The sequence below is a fragment of the Pollachius pollachius genome, assembly GCF_949987615.1.
Source record: "Pollachius pollachius genome assembly, chromosome: 6".
NCBI lineage: Eukaryota > Metazoa > Chordata > Actinopteri > Gadiformes > Gadidae > Pollachius > Pollachius pollachius.
Genome location: NC_136939.1, coordinates 8,081,407 through 8,103,350, shown reverse-complemented (window position 1 = coordinate 8,103,350; position 21,944 = coordinate 8,081,407). Strand labels below are relative to the sequence as shown.

Below are 21,944 nucleotides of genomic sequence, written 5' to 3'. Positions count from 1 at the left end.
CAAAGACGTCCCCAGTGAATCGTGAAACATGGTCACTGCAGGATAGTGGTGAAGGTTGCTCCTTCAAGTGATGATTCCATCACTGTTGAAGTGGATAAATTGATAACACAAAAAAAACAACACATTCTGGGCTTTCCCTGTGGCAATGTAAACCTTAAAAGACGACGCTTATCCTAAGCCTCTTATATAAAACACACAATAAACAGCTCAGTTCAGTGCAGCATCCAACGCAAGACAGTAAACGTTATTCACAGCAATTCAAGCATCTCTTAAAATACATCCCGGCATATACTAAGTTCACGGGGGGGGGGGGGCTGGCATTTTGAGATTTTGAGATCAGAGGCATATTTCCCGGTACAAAAAAAGAAAGAAAGTTTCAACGCTCCAGATCATAAAAACCAGGGACATGGTGGCTTTTGAAGGACTCGTTGTTGTTGAACGGCGGGACGGGCGACGGCTTGGGGCTCCGCATGCTCTTGCCCTCGGTGGCCCTGGACGACTCGGAGACAAAGAGCCAGCTCACCAGCACCGAGGCCATGATGTGCTTGTACTCTTGCCGGAAGTTCCTGTTGAGCAGGCCGTAGATCACGGCGTTCAGGCAGCTGTTGAAGTAGGCCATGAAGTAGCTGACCACGAAGAGCCACTCGGGGATGAGGGTGCCGACGCGGCCCGGGTCGATGGACACCGCCAGGCCGATGAGGTTGAGCGGCGCCCAGCAGATGGCGAACAGCACGAACACCACGAACATGGTGATGAAGTTGCGCAGGTCGCTGGGCTTCAGGCGGGAGCTCCCCTCCACTTTGACCTTACGGCGAACCTGGAGGAAGAGAGCGCACATGTCGGTCGGGGGAGGGGATACACCATGTTCACATTACAGTCGCCATCTTTTCTTCATTCTGTTGACCTTTTCTAGCATTCCTAAGAAGTGAGTATATTATGATAATGTTAAGCAAACATTGAATTCCATGTCTCATAAAGGCACTTCCATTGTTTTGAGCTGTATTACATTTCCATATTCATATTATTTTTTAAACTGAAAGCGCGGGTGTAAAAAAACATGCAAAAGCTCAAGCAGCAGCAAATATGAGAAAACATTTTTGGGGTTTTCAAAAGAATGTGCTCCATGCCGTGTTCATTGACGTCCATTATTTCTGACCCCCGCTATCTTGGTCGACCACATTGGAAAACACAATTCGACATGCAGACGAAAAACCGAGAGCACACTGTGTACAGACATGCGCGGATGCCCATGCGCCTCAAAAGACGACGACAGAAAAAACACCGGTGGCCGTTTCGCTGTAACGTGAACCGACAAGAACCGGCTCTCGGACCTGGATCACAAGCACCCAGATGCGCAGGTAGCAGAAGGTCACCACGGCGATGGGCACCAGGAAGTGGACCACCACCACGGCGATGGTGTAGGAGCTGCTGACGTTCTGGGCGAAGGTGCAGGAGTACACTCGCGGGTCGTAGCGCAGGGAGCCCACGAAGAAGTTGGGCACCAGCGCGGCCACGGTGAGCAGCCAGATGAGGCCCACGTAGAGCAGGGTGCGGCGGAAGCTGTACAGCCGGCTGTAGGAGAAGGAGTGGCAGATGTAGCAGTAGCGGTTCACCGCGATCCCCGTGATGTTGAAGATGGAGCCGATGACGCTCAGCCCCATGAGGAAGCCGCTGACCTGCAGCCCAGAGAGAGGGGGGGAGGGAGGGAGGGAGGGAGGGAGAGGAAGGGAGGGAGAGAGGGAGAGGGGGAGGGAGGGAGGGAGAGGAAGGGAGGGAGGGAGGGAGAGAGAGGGGGAGGGAGGGAGGGGGGGAGAGGGGGAGGGAGGGAGGGAGAGGAAGGGAGGGAGGGAGGGAGGGAGGGAGAGGGGAAGGGAGGGAGGGAGGGAGGGAGGGAGAGGAAGGGAGGGAGGAGGGAGGAGAGAGGGAGAGAGAGCGAGAGAGAGAGAGGGCAATAGAGACAAGAAAAAAAGGGAGAAGGAGAGAGAGAGAGGCAAGAGTGAGAGAGAGAAATAAGTGAGAGGTTCATGTGCCGTGTTGAGACGCCAGGGGCAACAAATTAACTTATAAATAACCAGTTAGTTTCGCGGACATGGGCCGCCATACGTATTGCGCGTCGATGACTTCTCACCATGCATTGTGTGTTGCCCAGCGACCAGCCGTCATGGAAGAGCGCGTAGAGAACCAGAGGATACGGGTAGAACGCCACTACAAGGTCAGCAAAGGCCAAACTCACCACAAACACATTACCTGCAGAGGAACACAAAACAATCACGAATACACATCAGGCTCTGTGCCTTCACTGGCAGGGTCTAGGAGGCTAGAAACAAGGTGTTCGATTCGCTCCTGTTTCTCAATGTCTCTGTGTGTCTCAATGCACATTTACTGCACCAATGGGAAAAAGATCGAACAAGCTCATCTCAAGGTAAATAAAGGAATACATTAAATAGATGATTAGCTACTGGAGGAATATAGCACTGTAATCCATTAGGGCCTAAATGTCAACACACAGTGAGATCATGACTGGAGAGATGCCAGGGAGGCATGTGGAAGAGACACATTGGACCAGTGAGACACCAGGATTATATATCTATGTGGAATGACAATGAGGTCGTCTGAGAAATAAATCTGTTTCTTCTCTTTGCTGACATCTGAACCATCTCATAAGGTAGTCACATGGCGTTGCCCATGGACAGACAGAGGATTCTTGTTAGCAGTAAGTATGCAATATGTAAGCAGTCCTCGCTCTTAAGTGAGAGAGCAAGGAACCCAACAGAAAGTGGAGGCGGGTCAAATTAAAGCATGGCTGACCCCAACAATCGACTAGCCTGGGTATACCCATGCTGCCTTTCGCGCGATTTCATTTCGCGCTGCTAGTCAGCCTGGATTCCATGGATCCGATTTTCGCCTGGGATAGGGAACCAATCACAGAACGGGGTGGGACGGCAAGACGGTGACAACGTCTTTTCGACACATCCGTCGACTTCTTCGTCATCAAATTTCTGTCGCTCTACATACGTCATCTGGTATAATTGATACGATTGGCTATGAGCTACGTACAGACTCATATGATAGACATTCATAGCACCCAATAAACGGCTCCGGGCAATCGTAAACCACGCCTCAAATACGAGAAAATGAATGTGTGGTTCCCAGACCTCTTCTCAATGTAGATTGAGATGAGGCCTGGCGTTAGCCAGGCTATTAATCGGCTGGACTGGAGACAATGAGAAAACCAAAAAACCAAAACCGAAAGCATTTTTGAACATGAAAGTGTGAGGGACAGTGAGTGCTCCAAACGTTGTGACGGGGTCGTGGTCCGGCATCGGCTGACACTGGGCATCGGGAACGGGAGGAGAAAGGGGTGAGGGTGAGGTCGGGGGCCAGAAATAATGGACGTCAATGAACACAGCATGGACCACATTATTTTGAAAACCAAAAAACTTTTGGTTTATATTTGCTATTGCTGAAGCCGGTTGGTTTGGTACGCCAGCGCTTTCAGTTTTTTAAATAATATTGATATGCAAATTCAATATCTGTCTAACATTATACTAATATACTGAATTTTTAGGAATGCTGGCAAAGTTCAACAGAATGAAGACAAGATAGTGACTAATATATTGAACAACAATAAAAATGAGTAAAGAAGTAAAATGCCACAGGTCAAGATGCCAATATGCTGAAAAAGAAAGATACAATTCTGTTTTGATGACGAGGTGCCATCGCAGAGTGTGAATTTCCCACCTCCCCCCGAAACGAGATGTTAATTCATGCATGTGTGGATTTGTGGAAAGAATCGTCGGTGTCACACGTGTAATGATCCGGCTTACACCCACCCACACAGACACACACACACACACACACACACGCACACACACACACGTGGGTTGTTTTGGCTGATCTGTGTGGGCATTTGGGATCAATTGTGAGAAACAGAGGAAGAAGACAGACAGAGGCTGATTTTGGGCTGATTCCCGGTGATTCAGGCCGTTGAGACGTGAACATTTCCTGTGCCCATCCATGGGAAAAATACGCACTCCCTTCAGCCTCTCTGTTCAGCGAGTGGTACCTCCTCTGCATGTAGTGTTGTCATGTAGGACATGACTGGGCGCCTGTACTACAGATACATCATAATATCATAAAGCCTATCATACTAACAAGTAGCCCAAGTGGTAATGCTTTGTCCACCAGACCAAAGTACCTGCAGCCTCTAGCTGCCTTTTTATGCACACATATGCAAAACAAACACACATACTCACATCATTGCAAAGAGCCCTGTGTTACGATACTAGGAAATAGGGTTCGTCTTAGGGTGCTTAGAGTAAGGGTCAGTACTGACGTCACACAGAGGGGGCGGTGTTGGGGTGCTCATCACAGGTAAGGCGCAACAGCTGAGTGGGCAGGGGGAGGCTGGGAGTTTTGAGACTGAGTGGAGAGTGCCTGGTTTCAGCAGCTGAGGGGTTAACGAAAGTAACCCGATGGACACACGTTGCTTGGCGACTTTGAGAAGAGAACCTTTTGGATTTTTATATACATGGTGAACTGAAGGAAGAATAAAGAACGCTGGCTGGTCGCCTGCAGACTAGGTGCCGGTGCGGCGGAGCTGTTCCCCTATGGTGGCTGTGGACCTGTGGTGAGTACTTCGCACCCAACCCCCTAGATAGGTTAGATTGCACTCACCCAGGGAAAGGTTAGGAACAATACTCAAGTTCAGCACACCACGTAGGGACAGACTTAGGTTACGGGCTGTCTACCCAGGTTAATAGCGAGCTCGGTAGGTCAGATCGTAACATCCTGTCATTGATGAAAAACTAATTTGATCCTTTGTGGTAATGTCATTTCGGCTAGGTATGACTCGGAGTGGTAAATATTCAACACGTGGTTTATTACAAAGAGACACAAGGTAAACAAGCTTGTGTTCCGGAGGTGGTTCAAGAAGCATCTCTCGAACACAGGTAAGAATTCAGTTGATATTGGAAGTGGGCGGAATGGTAAATAAACAACGCCTACAGGTTCTAATTTACCCAGGTAAACCTTTGGTCTGTCTAGGCTTTTGCGGAAATGGCAAAGAGGCCATGTTTGTAGTGTTTAACTTATCTACAAACTCATAAAACCTTATATGGTGTTGTCCACTATGTGGAGAAGAAACCATTCATTACCGTTGTTAGCTTGAAACATGTCATCAGAAGAAGCATAGACTAAAATAGTTTACATCGGTATCACTCTCTGTGGGTGGACATGTGACAGCCGTTGTTAGCATTTGAATTGTTTACATCAAAGACGAGGAGCGCGTCCAAGAAATGTGGTTGAGAATATAAATGTTGACAGCCACAGAAAGAATAACAGATTTAATTCCTTCAAGGGTGTGTTTAGAAGCTATTTCAGACCTTGCCTTTCAATTGGAAGACTGTCAGACTGCGAGAAAATAACTGGAAAAAGAATCTGTACAGAGTCAGACCAAATCAAAGGTTGACAATGTGTAGAAAACATTGCTCGTATTATACAGCAAGTTGAGAACCCTGCTGAGAGAACTAAATAATTAAATCACTCCAATGTATTTCAGAACATCAGCCCTGTTGCTCTCCACAGGAGTGTCTATGCCCACTACAGATAGTGCAGGTAGATGTGTGTGAAGGAAGTGTTTGTGTTAGCCTTTGCCTCTTCCTCTCGCCCTCTTTCCTTCTGCTATTAAGAAGGAAAATAAGTCTTGGTTAAATAAGGCTGAGACAGGGACTAAAGCAATTCTCTAACAGACAATTGTATGGTAGGTGGCCAGCTGCTGCTCTCGTGGGTCTGTGATGGCTAGTCACACATTGTCCTACTTGTTGCTCTAGTGTAACATGCTGTCCCCCAACAACAAGCAGTCCTCAGGGGGAAGGGAAACGTGCTCAGTACAATATTAGAAGGCTTCCGTTTGATTGAACAGAACTAAAAGTACGCTGAAGCTCAAAGCTAATATCGAAAATAGAAGAGCGTAACGAGTATAGATGAATATCCTTTAAAGCACACAATGTTCATCTGAGTTGTCACCATCTCCTTCTTTTTTCAATAAGATTTGACATATAATTAGCTTTCCACATGTTTCACAAATACAACAGAATAAATATAAAGTCCAAATTGATAATAAATCCCTTCAATTAAATATCTGTCAGAAACAATCCTATCCTCTAAGTAGAAATTGGCTGAGCTTTTCCATTATCTGACCAACTCATCAAAGAAAGTTTGATGAAATTAGTTTGTTTTACTATTTTTGTGTCTGATTCATAAAGGTTTGTTTTACCACAGCATTCTTTTGCCACTAACATCTCTCAGTCTAAATGGCTGCATTTCCTCCCTGAGCACAATTCAAGACAGAGAGGTTCGGGTTAAGTGCTAGTGGTAAAGTATAAAGTGGCGAATGTGTCAAAGAGATGTAGGCCATGTTGATTGACTGTTTTGTGAGTAAGCTACAGTCATTTACTGAAAACTATTTTTTTGAACATAGGGCTCGGTAGAGCTTACATTTAAGAAGAATTACCCACATTATAGATGTCCTGTCGTTGTGTTTTCAACTTCAGATGTTTACATACAGTCTTTGATATATTCTGTCAAGAATACAAGCTGTTCAAACATTACGGTGAGGGCAACAGAAGAACAGACGTCTAAAGTGTGGGAAATAGTTTTATTGATTAAATTGGTATGATGGTGGGTTGGAGGAGAGTGTATTGATCTCTCTGATGTGTCTGTTTACGTGTATACTTTAGGGAGGCGCTCGAGAACAAATCTCTGGCTGTGTTAGACACGTTGAAGTTAAAGGCTGACCAGCTCTTTCATTTTTATGGTGAAGCGAACAGCCCCTTCCTCACTAAACTGCAGACACGACTTGAAGAAAATGTCATCAGCATCATCACACTGCTGGCTTTTAGCAGGCAGCTGGATCTCTGCCAAAGTCATAAAATATAAGACAAGTCTGCAGAAATCCACAGATTTACCATTTGAATAGTAAATCTGTCGCTTTCATTCCCCAAGCATGGTTGATGCACCAGCAATTGGATATGGTTCCATTGGCCCATGCTAACACAGTTACGTAAAACAGACTCAAAGCAGCAGGTGTCAGCCAAATGGCAAAGCTCAAGGTTTTTTTATATTAAACATCTTATAATATTATAAACAGGTGGCAGAGTCCCCCTATGTCCCTGAGGGATCTGTATAGGTGCTTAATCCAAACAGAATGGTCCCCTCTCCCTGTTTACTGTTGACATGGGACTCTGTCTAATAAAGCATCAAATAAGCTCAATATGCAATCTACTAATTACTCGTTGGCAAGTTGATCATACATGTTTATTTGTGAATGAATGAGAAATAAATACAGAAATATGAGTGAAAAGAAAGACGAAAAAATGTGAGAAAGAAACTAACATAGAAAAAATAAGTGGTGCTATTAGGTGGGTGAGTAAGATTAGACTGACATAAATGTATTGGCTATTCAAAGCAAAAGATATGACTCTATAGAGCTTATTTATCTTTCAATGTCAGTCTCATCATTGATAGATAATTGGGTAAGCTTCTATCAAGGTTCCTTGAAGTAAAAAATAAATGAGGGAAACCAAATTTATGAAGAGAAAAGACATTGGAAAGGAAACATACAGACTCTCCCTGTTTAAAACGACACCATAATTACAGAGAAAAAGGTTTTAAAACTTTTTCAAAAGCTTTTTGGAGCAATCCAGAGAAATAACTAATAGGCATTGGGAGATGGTTCAAGGCCTGACCTTTGGTCTTTCTGCCCCCAGCTGGCCCTGGGGGCAGATAGATCAACCCTGATCAGCAGTTTTAAGTGGCCTCACATTTGACTCTGTGATGAAGTGGTAAACTGATTTGATTATCTTAAACTGAAAACAGCATAGAGAAATGTGTCTGAATCTAACAAGAACAACATTTGAGATACACAAAGAGGTGTTTGCAAAACACATCAAACAACAATGGGGTAATTTCAAGGAACCAAAACCAACTAAAAACCTTGGAGTTTGAAAATAATCGCTGCAACGTTTGCCATTTAGTAGTGTACTTTTGAGTTTGATGTTCACATTATGAATTTTCTTAAATCCGGCATGGTTACGGGGAGTCAACCTGAATTCTGTGGAGGTTGAAAGTGGATCCGGGCATAACGTTCCTTGACAAAGCTGGCATCAATAATTGGATACTATTCTGAGCAAATGGATCAAGACACCCCAACAAAAAGCACAAGAAATTTGTTGTTGAAGTTGTTCAGGTCATTATTTTGCTTGTGCAAAACATTTTCTCATGTTTCATTAAAAGAATACATTCCAGACATGCTTCATACACTTTGTAAATTATCGTATTAACAATTATAATTTATAGCAGATTATGAATTGCTATTCATGTAGGAACAATGCTTTATAAATCATTAATTCCTTATTTAACACAAATCAATAAATCTTTCAGAGTTTCAGTTATTCTAAAGTGCTCAGCAAATGTTTAATGTTAACCCCATACTTGCGAGCATTGGCCAAATTACAACTCAATCCATTATACATGCCATTACAAGAAGTAATACTTAGAAGACTATCAGAATGAGCTCAAGCGGCGGCAACAGGTGCTATTCAGTCTGTCCTTCTCCATGCTGTTTACTGGCCTTGACTTTATCCAAACTGCAGTGGAGCGTTTGGTGTTGAAATACTAAGGCAGCTGCTGCTCATAATGAAATAGACTATGATTTAACACATTAAATCATAGTCTTCGCTTCAATACTCAAAATGGAATTCCCCATTCTAGGAATGTATGCATTCCGAGGCCTGTATTCGCTAATTAAAAAGTATCCTCCAAATGGCAGATATTATTATAAATATTTAGATACTACAGACAGCATTTCAATTTGGGCGTTTCAAAACAACATTCATTGACGTATTCTAATTCCACAGATTAATGTGTAGCCTTTTTGCACTTTCAATGAATTGCACACATCAATTCTCCTCATCTGACGGTCTGACCATCTGTTTGCTGGTGAAAAAACTCAAGGAAAATATTTCATAGCAAACGCAGCATATTCGATTTGTATACATATTTTATTCATCTTCTAATTCTAATATTCTAATACTATATGAAGATATGTTCTAAAACGATATGAATTGTGAAACATTTCAATAATGTGGGAGAGGGTCATAAATCTTTGTCAGACAGAATGTAATGAGACTAACTACAGTGTAATAATGTGTCCAACGGGCTGGAATATTAGGGCATGATTCACTCCACCCATTTCATGCTCAGTAATATCTGTTATTGGATTCAACACAACACAAAAATAACATGTAAATCTTACGGATGAAGATGGCGTTATAATGGAAAATTGCACAATTACCCACAGCGAGAGGCAGTCAGGTCACTACTTACATAAGATGAGACGCATATGAATACCAGGAAAGAAAATGAATGGGGCGTAACATATTTCCCGCACTAACAAATGTGATAAAATTAGCCCAATTATATAGAACTCTTGCTGCTATATATATTTATATATATATTGATGTGTGGTAAACAAAATGAGAACCAAGCAAGAAGAAAAAATATTCAATAAAAATAAAAAATATATCGCTCAGAGTTGATGCAAACCTATTAATTAAAGAAAATGACATGTGTGAAAACCTAATGAAATGTGTTCCAATTAGGCTGAAAAAAAGCAAAAAATATGCTTGTGGAAGCAAAACGGTTAGAATGGTGTGAAGGACGACAGCTCGGCCGACACGACCGTAATCACTCCCTCATCCCTGTGGGGCCGGTCGGGCAGAGGGCAGCACCTCACTCCCCCTGCTTTCGTCTGTCTCTGGCCAGCTTCTCCTCCCTTCCCCAGCTCTGGTGGTGCTCTTCTGGCTCGTTCTCAATGATCCATCGCCATGTTGTCTGGGCCCCCCTCTCCTGCTGGCTGGGGTCCAAAGTACAGCTACGTTTGGCACGGAGGGATGACGTCTCCGTTCCACGGCGTCCCACTCCACGGCGTCTCCTGAGTCCACCATGTACGTCCCGATGATTGGTTGTTCTAAAAAGGTTTATGTTTGACTTCTGGGGCTCTTCAGGAGGCAATCACGATGGGTGCTGTCAAAACATTTCTGGAAGTCGATTAAGTTGCAGTAGAGTTGTCATTGCCATTTTTCAAACTGTTCAATGATATTCCTGTGGGCGATGATTCGTGTCCCTGCATCTTCTACTGTGTCGTTATCCGGCCTGCTCATCTCAGAGGACTACTTCCACGGCTCATTCTGGTACTTTGAGCAGACTAACTTGCTGTTATAAGCAGTTCCTTTTGTCATGAGCAGTCGTCCTGTCTTATCTTTTATGAGCCATTTCCTTTCCAAGAAGACTTTCCACGTTTCTGTGCTGATTCATTCTAATTAACATGCAGACGTGAACATGAACACCCTTGGTCCTTTTTTGCCTGAACTAATGAGGTTTATGTCTGAATTTATGCTAGAGCTTATCCTTCTCTTTATATATAGCTATGTACACACACACACACACACACACACATACACACACACACACACACACACACTCACACAGAAAAGAGAAAACTCTTGGTTATCTTTTCTGGAGTCCTTGGTTCAAGTCTCCATTGAAGCCTCACGTATTGGTGAGATTCTTGAAAAACCAATGATGTAATGTGTCTTGGAATGTCCATTATAAATTCTGACGGGGTCATAGCATGCGTCTCGTTAGAGTGGAGAACTGGGGTCAACTTCTGCCAAGGGTACCGTCCTTTGAGGCCTTACTAAATGATGTCTTCTTGGGAACATGTGAATTGTAATGTCCATTCTAACGTGCTACCAGAGAGGGCCAGTGGTATTCAGCTCTGGAGACCTGAGTTCATCTCCCACGGTCTCCATGGAAACATGGCGATATCATCTGAACTGTTATGTCAATTAAAACCCCTAACAAGATCATGAGCCAGGTCTTGGGGGAAAACGCTCAAGAGAGTTGTTGGATAGATGGTTGGATGTATATGAATATGGATTCAATTATGTCATTTTTTCAACCTAACGACGGAGGTAGGTGATTAGGTAAATGGAGGGGCAGATCTATCCACGTCGCAAAACCATAATTTAATACGATTTATTGTCATTTATTTTCTAAAGATGATGTCTCCAACATCTTCTTCAGGGTCAGGGTTGGATAAAATAGGACACATTTTACACAAAACCAATGACATCAAGTCAACTACCGACATTTAAACATTTCCAAACAAAGTGAGGTTTCCATGGAGACCGAGCTCAGCAGCAGTTGACCCCCAGTCCCCAGAAATGATAACCCTCACCCTTTAATGTCGGTATGATACGCTCAGGCGTTAAACATGACAACAATTCAAATTACTTTTTAAGGTTTCCATAAATACGTGGTTGATATATGTTTCCATGAACATCACGCTTTTAGAAACTTTCTAGAGTTTGTAAAGATACACAGTCCTCCTCACCTTAGTTGAGCTCATGCAAACGTCTTAATTTATGCTTTAAGACTACCTGAACCATCATGAATTGGAGCCTTATCAATTGTTTACAAAGCATTATTAACACATTTCAAATTGTTTGTGGACCATAAACATCCGCTTTATAAAGTTATTTAGGTATATACTTTATAAAGGATGAATTCCCTCTGAACTCACCTTATACCACTACTTTATTAATGCTTCAACTTTGCATTTATCATAAATTGCACCCCAACTAGGATTTCTTCCCCTGGACACCCATCATGCATCAATTTCAGCATCTATGCACATTTGTTACCAATTACCTGAGTGTCACAGAATGCATTACCGGTCATTTTCTACCATTTTCTACCATAAAGAGTAACAGTGCAGGCTGACAGCAGATAATGGCTTAACATCTGTCTTCAACACGTCTTTAAGACTTCCTCAACCTCAAAGCCCACACAGAGAAAGCGTTGACAAACGAAAAAGCAAATTGAAAACATGGATCTGTGTTAATAAGAATTATCAACTGGGGTGCCCCGGTGGCTCATCAGGTAGAGTACGTACCATTAAAGGCTCGGTCCTTAGCGCAGCGACCCGGGTTTGATCCCTGCCCGTGCTCCTTTGCTGCATATTCTCCCCACTCTCTCCTATACCTCCCTGTCTATCTCACTCTCTATAATGAAGCATAAAATGCAAAAATAAATCTTAAAAATAAAATTATCCACTAACAATTTTAGTGTGAGGTATATAGTCTGGGAGCGAGACAAAATATGAGGGGACAGAGAGAGAGAACATCAATGGTATCTTTGAAGGCAGGCTGTGTAATATTGCATCGTACTATGTCAAAGGCTTCAAAGTGTAACGTTGAGGGAGAAAGGCTGATCCGCCGTGCACAAATGCATACTGCAGCGCACTTTCCCTCACGAGGAACTTAACAAGAGTACAGGCACACCTGCATTCCCGAAAGCACTGGCAACAAATGGCATTGTGTTGAACACCTTGTGTGCTGAGGGTATGTTGGCTGTCATCTTGCATGGTTGACATTGCTGTCGGTGTATGATTGTGTAATGAATGGTTGTAAGTTGCTATGGACCAAAGTGCCTGCTAAATGCCCATTGTTCCAAACATATATTCTCATTTCATTTAATCATTATGCTTAAACTCCTAACTAATGAATAAGAAGCACAAAGAAAACCAGATTTATACAGACACGGAATAATTCCTACACATCTTAGAAAGGTTCTCAACCGCAAATTTGTTTTACAGTTGTATTTAGTTACCAATTCTATATTCAGCTCTTAAAAAAACACAAGTACAAGACACACACACACACACAGGCACAGACATGCCCATGCGTGAATACGTTAATGCAGTCACACTCTCAGACAGACAGACAGACAGACAGACAGACAGACAGACAGACAGACAGACAGACAGACAGACAGAAAAGAGAAAACTCTTGTTATCAGCTCTGGAGACCTTGGTTCAAGTCTCCTTGAAAGCCTCACGTATTGGTGAGATTCTGGAGACACCCATGATGTCATGTCACTTGGGACGTCCATTAAGAGCTTAAGCAGGGTCTTAACCAGAGTCTCGTTCTCACAGCCAAAAGTGTTGTTGGTAAGCATGAACTCATCTCGGGAGGTTCTCATCCGCAGATTTGTTATACAGTTGTATTTAATTTCCAAATTAATTTTCTGCTCTAAAGCAATGACGAGGTACTGACCTCTGTGATCTCATAGCTGTCTAGATTCTAGATGCATGACCATACTTGATATAGGTCAGCCTTGCGTTCTCCATTGTGTCTCTGCAGGGAATGAAGACACACAGATGCAAAACTTATGTAAGCAACAGCTTGCCAAATTATGATGGTCTGGTGGGTTAATTGAAGCATTAGCTTAGTTTATGAATATATGGAGACATCCTTAGCAAATGCAACTGAAGTCTGCATTCTTTACCATTCCTGGTACTTTCTCTGGATCACTGTTGTTTCGTCACCTTACTTATGGAAGCGCTTGACCCGTTTCTGTATAGGCTCATTATTGTTCATGCTATTGGAAATATTGACGGTGCAGGTATATTATAGTAGGGCATTCGTGTGGATGCAACAGCCACCAGAACAGTTTCCGGCAATTTACTTTAAGGGCACGGTACTATATGTTTTATGCATAATTTGGACCATCTCTAAAATACAGTATCCAAGCAACACAACCTGATTCCAGAGCCGGATGTAGTTCACTGGGTTCGTGTTGATTTCAGGATCATCTATCTATCGACCTGTTGATTACCTTGCAAATGACTCATGATGGAAGGTCCAATGTGGGGAACACAGACACTATGGGACTGGTTTAGGGTTAGCATGATTTCATGAGCCTAATCTGCAGTAAAAAAACGCCATCATAATTCACTCACATAACTGTAATGAGTCCACTTAATAATAATAATAATAATAATAATAATAATAATAATAACAACAACTTTGAGTCCAATAGACCATATTATTATTATTTTTTTGCCATGGCACTATTTTTGCTCTGTTGTTGGATAATAATTGTATACATATAAAAATAAATAAAAAAAGGAAACACAAATGACATATAGATAAGTATAAATTAGTAATTTCATTGGATGCAACCTATAGAAAGGCCTTATTAACGTCACACATTTCAGACACATAATCGCTCCTTAATTACCATCTGAACGACTTTATAGAATGAAATATTGACTTATGAGAAACGATTACAGAACGTTTACCAGATGAAAATGTCAAAGCCACCACATGATCCTGCCGCGCTTGTGCAGCGCGCACGAGCGAAAAAAATAAGGGATGACCCTTCATGACCAATGATTAACTGCAAACAAAAGTTTTTGAACGGAAAGCCTTACAATTAGTGAATATTACCCCCTTAATTATTAATCGGCGATCGACTGCTTTCGGTGAGAAAAACACACGCTCTTACCGGAGTTCCTCAGCTTTCGGTTCCTAAACACCGAAACGATGACGAGAAGGTTCCCCAGCACGTCCACCACGGTGGTGAAGATCAAGATGCTGGCCAAGGTAGCGATCACCCAGGCGGGCCGGGTGTTTCCCTCCTCCGGCCGCCCCAGCAGTGTCCTTGTGCGATTATGTAGGAGAGGCAGTGCGTCCGGCATCACCACAGCACCAATGTGGGCTAACACGGCTGCCTGGAGCCCGGCACACCCGGCGCGTCACAGCGACACATTGGCGCGCACCGCGCACTTGGATCTTCAAATGGCGCCAAATAGACTAATTGTACTTGCATTGAAGTTGTGTTCCGTTGCTCTTAAAGTCCGACACAACACCGAAACAACGCTCGATCAGAGGTGCGATCTCTGTTATCTTAACTTAACTAACCCTTTTTTATTATTATTTTATAATTGGTCTGATTCAGTAATTGGTTTGCTCGCTCACGCTGTAATCATTTAAAATGCGTCGTTTTAAATCGTCCTCTCAATGATAAAGTTAGACGACGGGTCGGTTGCCTGCTGAATCGTACAGTAGGACGCGGTGATGCCGACTAGATTTCCAAACATTTGAAGGCGCTTTCATAGCGTTTTCCTTAACAACACGATCCATTGCGAGACACTGACTGAGATGCGGTCCCCTGATTCTTGCCCTCCAAGTGGGCTGCCTGTCATTGTTCCTTTGTCATGTCGAACACGGTCAAGATTAAGACGCTCTCTAGTAGAATTCACAATGAAAAAGTTACGAGAAAGCTTTCAAATAAAGGTTTCCTTTGTCTATTCTCTGTTCACTCAAACGTCTCTTCAACCTCTCTCCCCCTTACAGTAGGCTTCCCAAAAAGGTTATAAATACATATGTTAATGCGATTGTCTGCATCAAGCCTAGGCTATGTGGCAGCATATGCCTTCGGCTCTAGACGCACAGATGCCATAATGGTTTTGAAGGACGCTATGGCAGATGTGAGAAACAAAGCATAGGACTGCAGAACATTGGCAGGCTACATTCATTATTTCAAATAACTAATTAGAGTTGTGTGTTATTGATTGCCCCGATAATCTGACAGCATGGGGCCTCGAACACGCTACAGCCAGCGTAGGCTATACGCTGTGATTCATGTTGGAACGTATATTTCTCAGCAACTGAAAAAAAAGGGGGGGGAAAAAGGTAATTATGTTGCATATTCTTTTACATTAAGCTGGGGAGAGTTCAGTCACGTGCAGACTGACTCCTGGGGCGCTCCATTATAAACACAGGATTCATAGTCCATCAATACAGTCAATACCAATAGTGACACATTGAGGCCAGCAGCATTGTCAGAGTGCCGTAATGAAGACCTCTGGCATAACCCCAGTCTATCTAGGTATCCGTGATTATAGCGATGTGGAAATAGAAGTGGCACATCAATTCTCCCAATTTAAATGCTTTGGTTTGGATTTCATTCTGTGTAGCACAAAGTAGTCGGACAATCCTACTCTGGGACACGATTCAATAGATTCATTTTTTGTGAGCGTGAGCATACTCAAACTCACACAGATATACTCACTCAGTCTCTCTCTCTCTCTCTCTCTGGGCTGGTGGGGGATCGATTGAAAGGTATCAAGCGCAGCCTACTTTCATCCCACAATGGGACATCATCCCATATTATCATCACTGAATAGCTTTAATCTCTTTCAACATGGTGCCGCTGACACAGCTGGGGGGGCACTTGGTTCCCACCGACATATGACAATGATATGAGTGGGTAGTTATGGCCGTGCCAGCAGAGCTCAAATGAGTAGGGATCGCTATTAATGGAAATAGTGCCCGCAGCAGTGTAAACAAGATCCTTTATCCATAGTACATAAGACATAAACGGCAGCAAACATATAAAAAAAGCACCGCCATACACCACTGAGGCAACACTTTATTGTCCGCCCATCCACATAGAACAACACGCCTTTATCAAATGGTTCGTCGCGAGATGCAGGATTTGTGGAAAGCAAAGCAATCAGTATCTAGATTCCGAATGGTATTTGACAAACTGTATGTGGAAGCCGCATTTTTTAAAATGCATGTACCATGAAACAATAAAAATAACTTACAGAACACAGAGCAATCACTGAGCCACTACACAAACCTGCCCCCCCTCTGACATGGATTGTGCATTCCATTTCAGTAGCTGTACCTTTAGAGGAAAGCACTAGTGGAAGGGTCTGGAGGAAGCCTTGCAGATAGCCTCTTAAATATTTGAGATGTAGTAGAGGACAGCCGCAGCCTTCTTGTTTCCCAGAAATAAAAAAAAGAATACAGGCAAAAACACTGCACAATATGACACCGCAGATAAAAAAGCCTTGTCATTGTTTATGACAATATCAAAATATTGTTTCGCCCCTATATTTTATCTTGGGGTTCTACGTGAGGGAATAACAGATGAGGGTATTGGAGACTGTTAAGCGCATTCTGGTTCAACTGTGTGATGGAGGAAGTTTACTTGAGTGGAGTTTGGAGAGGGGCTTTTCTGAGGCCTTGTGCAGCCTTAAAGCCAGTAGAAAAGGCAGTCAGGCCGCCTGCTGATTTGACCATTAGCATCCCGTTTCATACACAGCCAGCCTCAGTGATCAGAGAGGCATCAGAATGTATGAGACTTGAGACACACACACACACACACACACAAACGGCGTATGCACACGAACACACACAGACACACAAACGCTATAAGATCAAAAGGTGACTTGTCGGGTTTAATGAGAGGGTTGTATTGAAGGTGATCTTGATGTCATACAGTTGAATGTGCTATATATACATAGATACATATTGGATTTGATCTGTGACACAAAGTAAATCTGCTGTTTGTGCTTCCAGAGCTGCGTGCGTGCGTGTGTGTGTGTGAGAGTGAGTGTTTGGTAGCGTGAGATAGGAGAACCGAAGAGAGACATAATTAAAGATAAGAGACAAGGCAGGGTGGTGGCAGATGTGTGGCTCTCAGATTAGGTGCCGACGAGTCTGAGAGCCTAATCCCAGCGGTGGTCAGAACAGTGTGGTCCTCATCATCGCCCCACATACGGGGGCGACCGGGCGGATGATAATCCACCCGCTGCTCCCATATGGCCAGGGTTTGGACGGGATTACGCTCTCTGGCGTTTATATCTTCCAGCCTTCCCTACTCCTCTTTTAAATCACCGCCGTTCATGCCTGTGCCCATGCCAATCACAACAACAACAACAACAACAACGACAACACATAGATAGAGAAACAGGTAGATAGATAGATAGGAAGACATGTTGTCTGTCACAATCCCAAGTTGTTTTGTTGTCATGATAAGGATCGGTCATACATGTGCTTCTTGTATCTGGCAGGAAACACAACATGTGACGTGATCTCACTCTCCCCCTCTCTGTCCCTGTTTCCGCCCCTTCATTTGTATGCCTTTAAATGTTTTAATGCAACCTTTTGTTGATCTGTGTCTGTGTGTCTTTGAGCGCCTAGAAAAGCATAAATAACATGTATTATGTTAGGATGTTATGACAAAAATAGCATCTTTAGCGGCTGATGTCGTCATCTTTAAGCGCATGTTTATTTGGACTCAACATTCATATGCAAAACACATCATTAGATCGTCTGCATTATAAACATCTCTCTCCTATTTCTTACTTAAGACACCAAGCATTCCCACTAGACAAAGGACTCTGGCACATGGTACAGTAACACACAGGGAAGATGGTGCACCGAAACTGCAAGATACAATTAGTCATTTAATCAAATTGACCCAGTCACTTAGCACAACTCATACTCATCTCATTTTCTTAATCTTTGTTTTTGCCTCAGAAAATTGGCTTTGCGTGGGCCGCACAACGCTTCTCTAAAGAAGCAGCTAGAGCTACATCAGCATACATGTTACCGCTGTGCAGTGTCCTGAGGTATCTTCAGCCTCCTACACCAGCAGCTATAGCAGGCAGATACCGTTCAGTGGGCTGCACAGCTGGGAACACGGCAACTCGCTGGGAGCTGTTTGTGCTTCAGTTTGTGCCGGGCCAGAACCTCACATTGTTAGGAGCCCCTATAGAGGGTGAAGTGTTATGCTACCCCCCATAGAGGGTAACATAACATGGATTTGGTCACTTTGAACACGGTTCCTGATTTATTGCGAACGTCTCTCGAAAAGGGAATTATTCAAACACCCAGAAGAGACTCATGTCGTCCCTACGTCCTAACGAGCTGCTTATCAATGGTTTGGCAAACGATATGCTGACTGTTGATTTGTTTTTGGATTTTCGTTTCTATATACGAAACCCTGAAGAGCAACAGTGTTCAATACGGGATTCAGCTGAATATATTAACGTGTTTTCCTTTAATGCTGTGCCCAGAATGTTTGCTCTTTTGTTTACAAAATGCTGCAATGATGTCGTTCTGCGAACGTCAAACGCATCGGAAAGGGACACGACTTTCCCAAAAGTTAATAAAAAAGGAACCTAGGATCTTGGGCTCATGGAGTGGTCGTTAGTGTACTGTATGTGTGTGTGTTTGTGTGTGTGTATGTGTGTGGTCGGTGTGTCTGTGTGTGTGTGTGTGTGTTACTGATTTAAAATCCGTCCCATCCCGGGGCGGGTTCGGAGCCGGTGGACGACCTGTGTGTCCGCGTGGCTCTCCGGGCGCGGAGCGACACCAGGTTCAGCAGTCTCTCCAGCTCGTCCCCGGCCCCCCCCGTCCCGCCCTGCTCCCCCGGCTCGGCCTCGGGTCCCAGGCACTCCTCCGTCTGCCCCCCGTCCCAGGCCCGCAGTGGGGGCTGGAGCTGGGCCGGGTGCAGGTGGAGGCCGGGGGGCGGCGGGATCCCCTGGTAGGCGCGCCGCGCCGCGGGCAGCGTGTCGTACAGGCCCTCCGGCTCCGTCTCCGTCTCCTGCTGGGCCCCTCGGTATTCCTCGTAGACGGGCGAGGAGCCGTCCTCGCCGCCGCCGTCACAAGGGGCCCCTGGGCCCCCGACGGGCTCCTGGGGGTCTTTGGTGCGCCCCCCTGAAGGCCTCCTCTCCCAGCCTCCCGACCGGGTCCTGTCCCACTGGAAGGTGGTCCCGGCGGGCTCCGCCCGGGCCCCGGGGCCCCTGGCGCCGTCCGGGCCGGGGCTCGCCAGCCGGTAGTCCAGCTGGAGGGAGCGCATGCTGCCCCCTCTCCGGATGGCCTGCTGGGCCTCGCTGAAGTCCCAGTGGGAGGCCAGCTCTGGGGGCCTCAGGCGGGACGGGGACAGCCACATGGAGGTCTGCGGGGGGGACTTCCAGTGGTACGCTGCAGGGGGACAGGAGTGAGAGAGAGGGGGGGGGGGGGGGGGGGGGGGTAGGGAAGGAAGCTTGTTTTATAGAATGTTTTCTTTTTAGTTTTCAAGGGCATCTGGGACGGTAAAGCAATTCAGAGATGTGAACATTCACGCCAATAGGATGGCCTCACTGGAGGTCATTTCAATAGAGGTCGTAGCTATAGTAACAATAATTTGTGTATCCATTTAAATGTAATTCTCTCTGTTTATCTTCCTATAATGTGTGTCTTGAGATGTACGGCAGAGGAGGTCCGCTAGGCTATACTTTGGCTGAAAGCCACTTATTCATTGACCCTACAGCACGGGAAAAAAGCAGACCCCGCAACGCGAGCCCTTAACATGCAAGAATAATTACAAAAAAAGAATACATACATCAAGAGATGTTATGTTATGTTGAAGCAGACTTGTGGATGCCGTGTTAAAAGTGGGATTTCCTGTCTGAGAAACAGCCAGCTGTCAGAGGGTAGGCCCGCATCCGTGTGTGTGTGGGATGTAAAAGAGGCTTTAATGCCCATGTCAGAGCCTGGTGCGCGGCGCATCAATAACACGCGTGGGCAGAGACAGTCTTGACACCAGCCCTTCCCCGGTAACCATCCCCTGTTTTCCCTGTATAAATCACCAGCGTTCACACAGAGCGCTCCCTCAAAGCGGACTTCCCCATGTCTTTCAGATGAGGGAAGACACTATAGATACAAAACAATGAAGACAGGTGGGCCTTACAATCCACGATGTAGTCTTTGACCAGCTCCGCGCAGACACCCTCATCGCGGCGCATGTGGGGACTCGCTGGAAAACAGAACAGAAAGCGAGAGCAATGAGGCAGATGAGAAAGGAGAGGGGGAATTTTTCGTGGTGAAACGCCTTTCTTATGCACACAATTCAATGCAGAGAAATTCTGGATGACTTACAACGGAGGCTTAAAAAAACGCATTACACTGCAGCCTGGCCAATGTCAAGCCACAATCACACACACGCAAAGAAATAAACACACACAAACACACACACACAAACACACACGCACGCACACATATACAAACACATGCATTCACATATGTTCCTCAATATCAAAACTCATGCTAGGGACAAAACCCATATGGCAGAAACACTAAAAATGATTTCCTGTTATAGCATTAGCATGCATGAATAACATACATTATTCAAAAGGTAGCTGTTATGGAACAAAATCTGCCACGAATAATGTAAAAATCATGAATTTCGATTGTTTATTATTTTAAGAGTCAAACTGAGTTGTAAATTGGGACATTTTTTAAGGGATTTAAGATATAAATTAAATATAAATAAAAGTGTCCTTGTTACAGTGTAAATACACCTGTAATAAACAATGGGACTTGTAACGGCATGAACTTAATATGTAATAACATTATGGAACAGCCTAATCCTGCCCCATATGAGTTATTTTTGATGCACACTGAGGCCACAACTAGATAATTCCAGTCCTGGTGAAAAAACCTTGCACGGATCAAAGTAATTGTCCAAATAAAAAACCATGAATACAAAAAGGAGGCACAATAACTGTTTTTAACAGGATAGGTTTGAAAGGTTTGATTATGTAATGTCTGGAAAAGGATATTATATAATCAAGGCCTATACAATCACATAAGATCATCAGCTGACAACACACCTGGGAGACACACAATGACCGACACACACATATCGACCGACACCCAAAGATAGGGACATACACACACATACAAACAAAGACAAATACATGGAAAACCAGACACACACAAAGGGACACGCACAGACAAACAAAGACAGACAGTCAGACACAAAGATACGGACAGAAACACACATAGATACAGACACACAGAGACACACAAAGAAACAGACACACACAGACAGATAGAACCGAACACACACACACACAGACAAACACAGACACACACACATGGACAAAAACACGCACGGACACACACACACACATATGGACAGACAGACAAACACACGGACATACAGACACAGGGGGACACACACAGACACCAAGACACAAAGACAAACACACACCCCCAGCCCTTGAATCCCAGGCTGAACACAGATGCCTGCCAGCGAGCGAGGCTGATGTCAGCCGCCGCCACGTCAATGCTGAGAAGCGTGGATGGCGGCGTTCACAGCAGCATTGTGTGGGACAGCATTGAGCGATCTCTTCAGCACGGCTGCGGAGATTGTTAGGAAAAGATCAGGGGTTTTGTTTTACCCCCCGA

At 44.4% G+C, this 21,944-nt stretch overlaps 2 protein-coding genes across 2 annotated transcripts in view; both read right to left on the bottom strand.

Moving 5' to 3' along the window:
- Positions 1-376: 376 nt before the first annotated feature.
- On the bottom strand, positions 377-14,608 carry LOC307077275 (melatonin receptor type 1B-B-like; the record flags this gene model as incomplete). Its single annotated transcript, XM_079738629.1, has 4 exons — positions 377-817; positions 1,332-1,676; positions 2,129-2,247; positions 14,416-14,608. 4 exons carry the CDS (start codon positions 14,606-14,608, stop codon positions 377-379), a joined length of 1,098 nt encoding a protein of 365 aa, XP_079594755.1.
- A 4,391-nt stretch (positions 14,609-18,999) lies between these two features.
- Positions 19,000-21,944, bottom strand: part of fat3b (FAT atypical cadherin 3b) — a gene marked incomplete at both ends in the record, with an annotated part of 65,925 nt that continues 62,980 nt past the window's right edge. Inside the window, 2 exons of the mRNA XM_079739038.1 lie at positions 19,000-19,694; positions 20,443-20,508. Of these exons, the coding sequence (XP_079595164.1) occupies positions 19,000-19,694; positions 20,443-20,508 (761 nt within the window). The remainder of the gene's footprint in view (positions 19,695-20,442; positions 20,509-21,944) is intronic.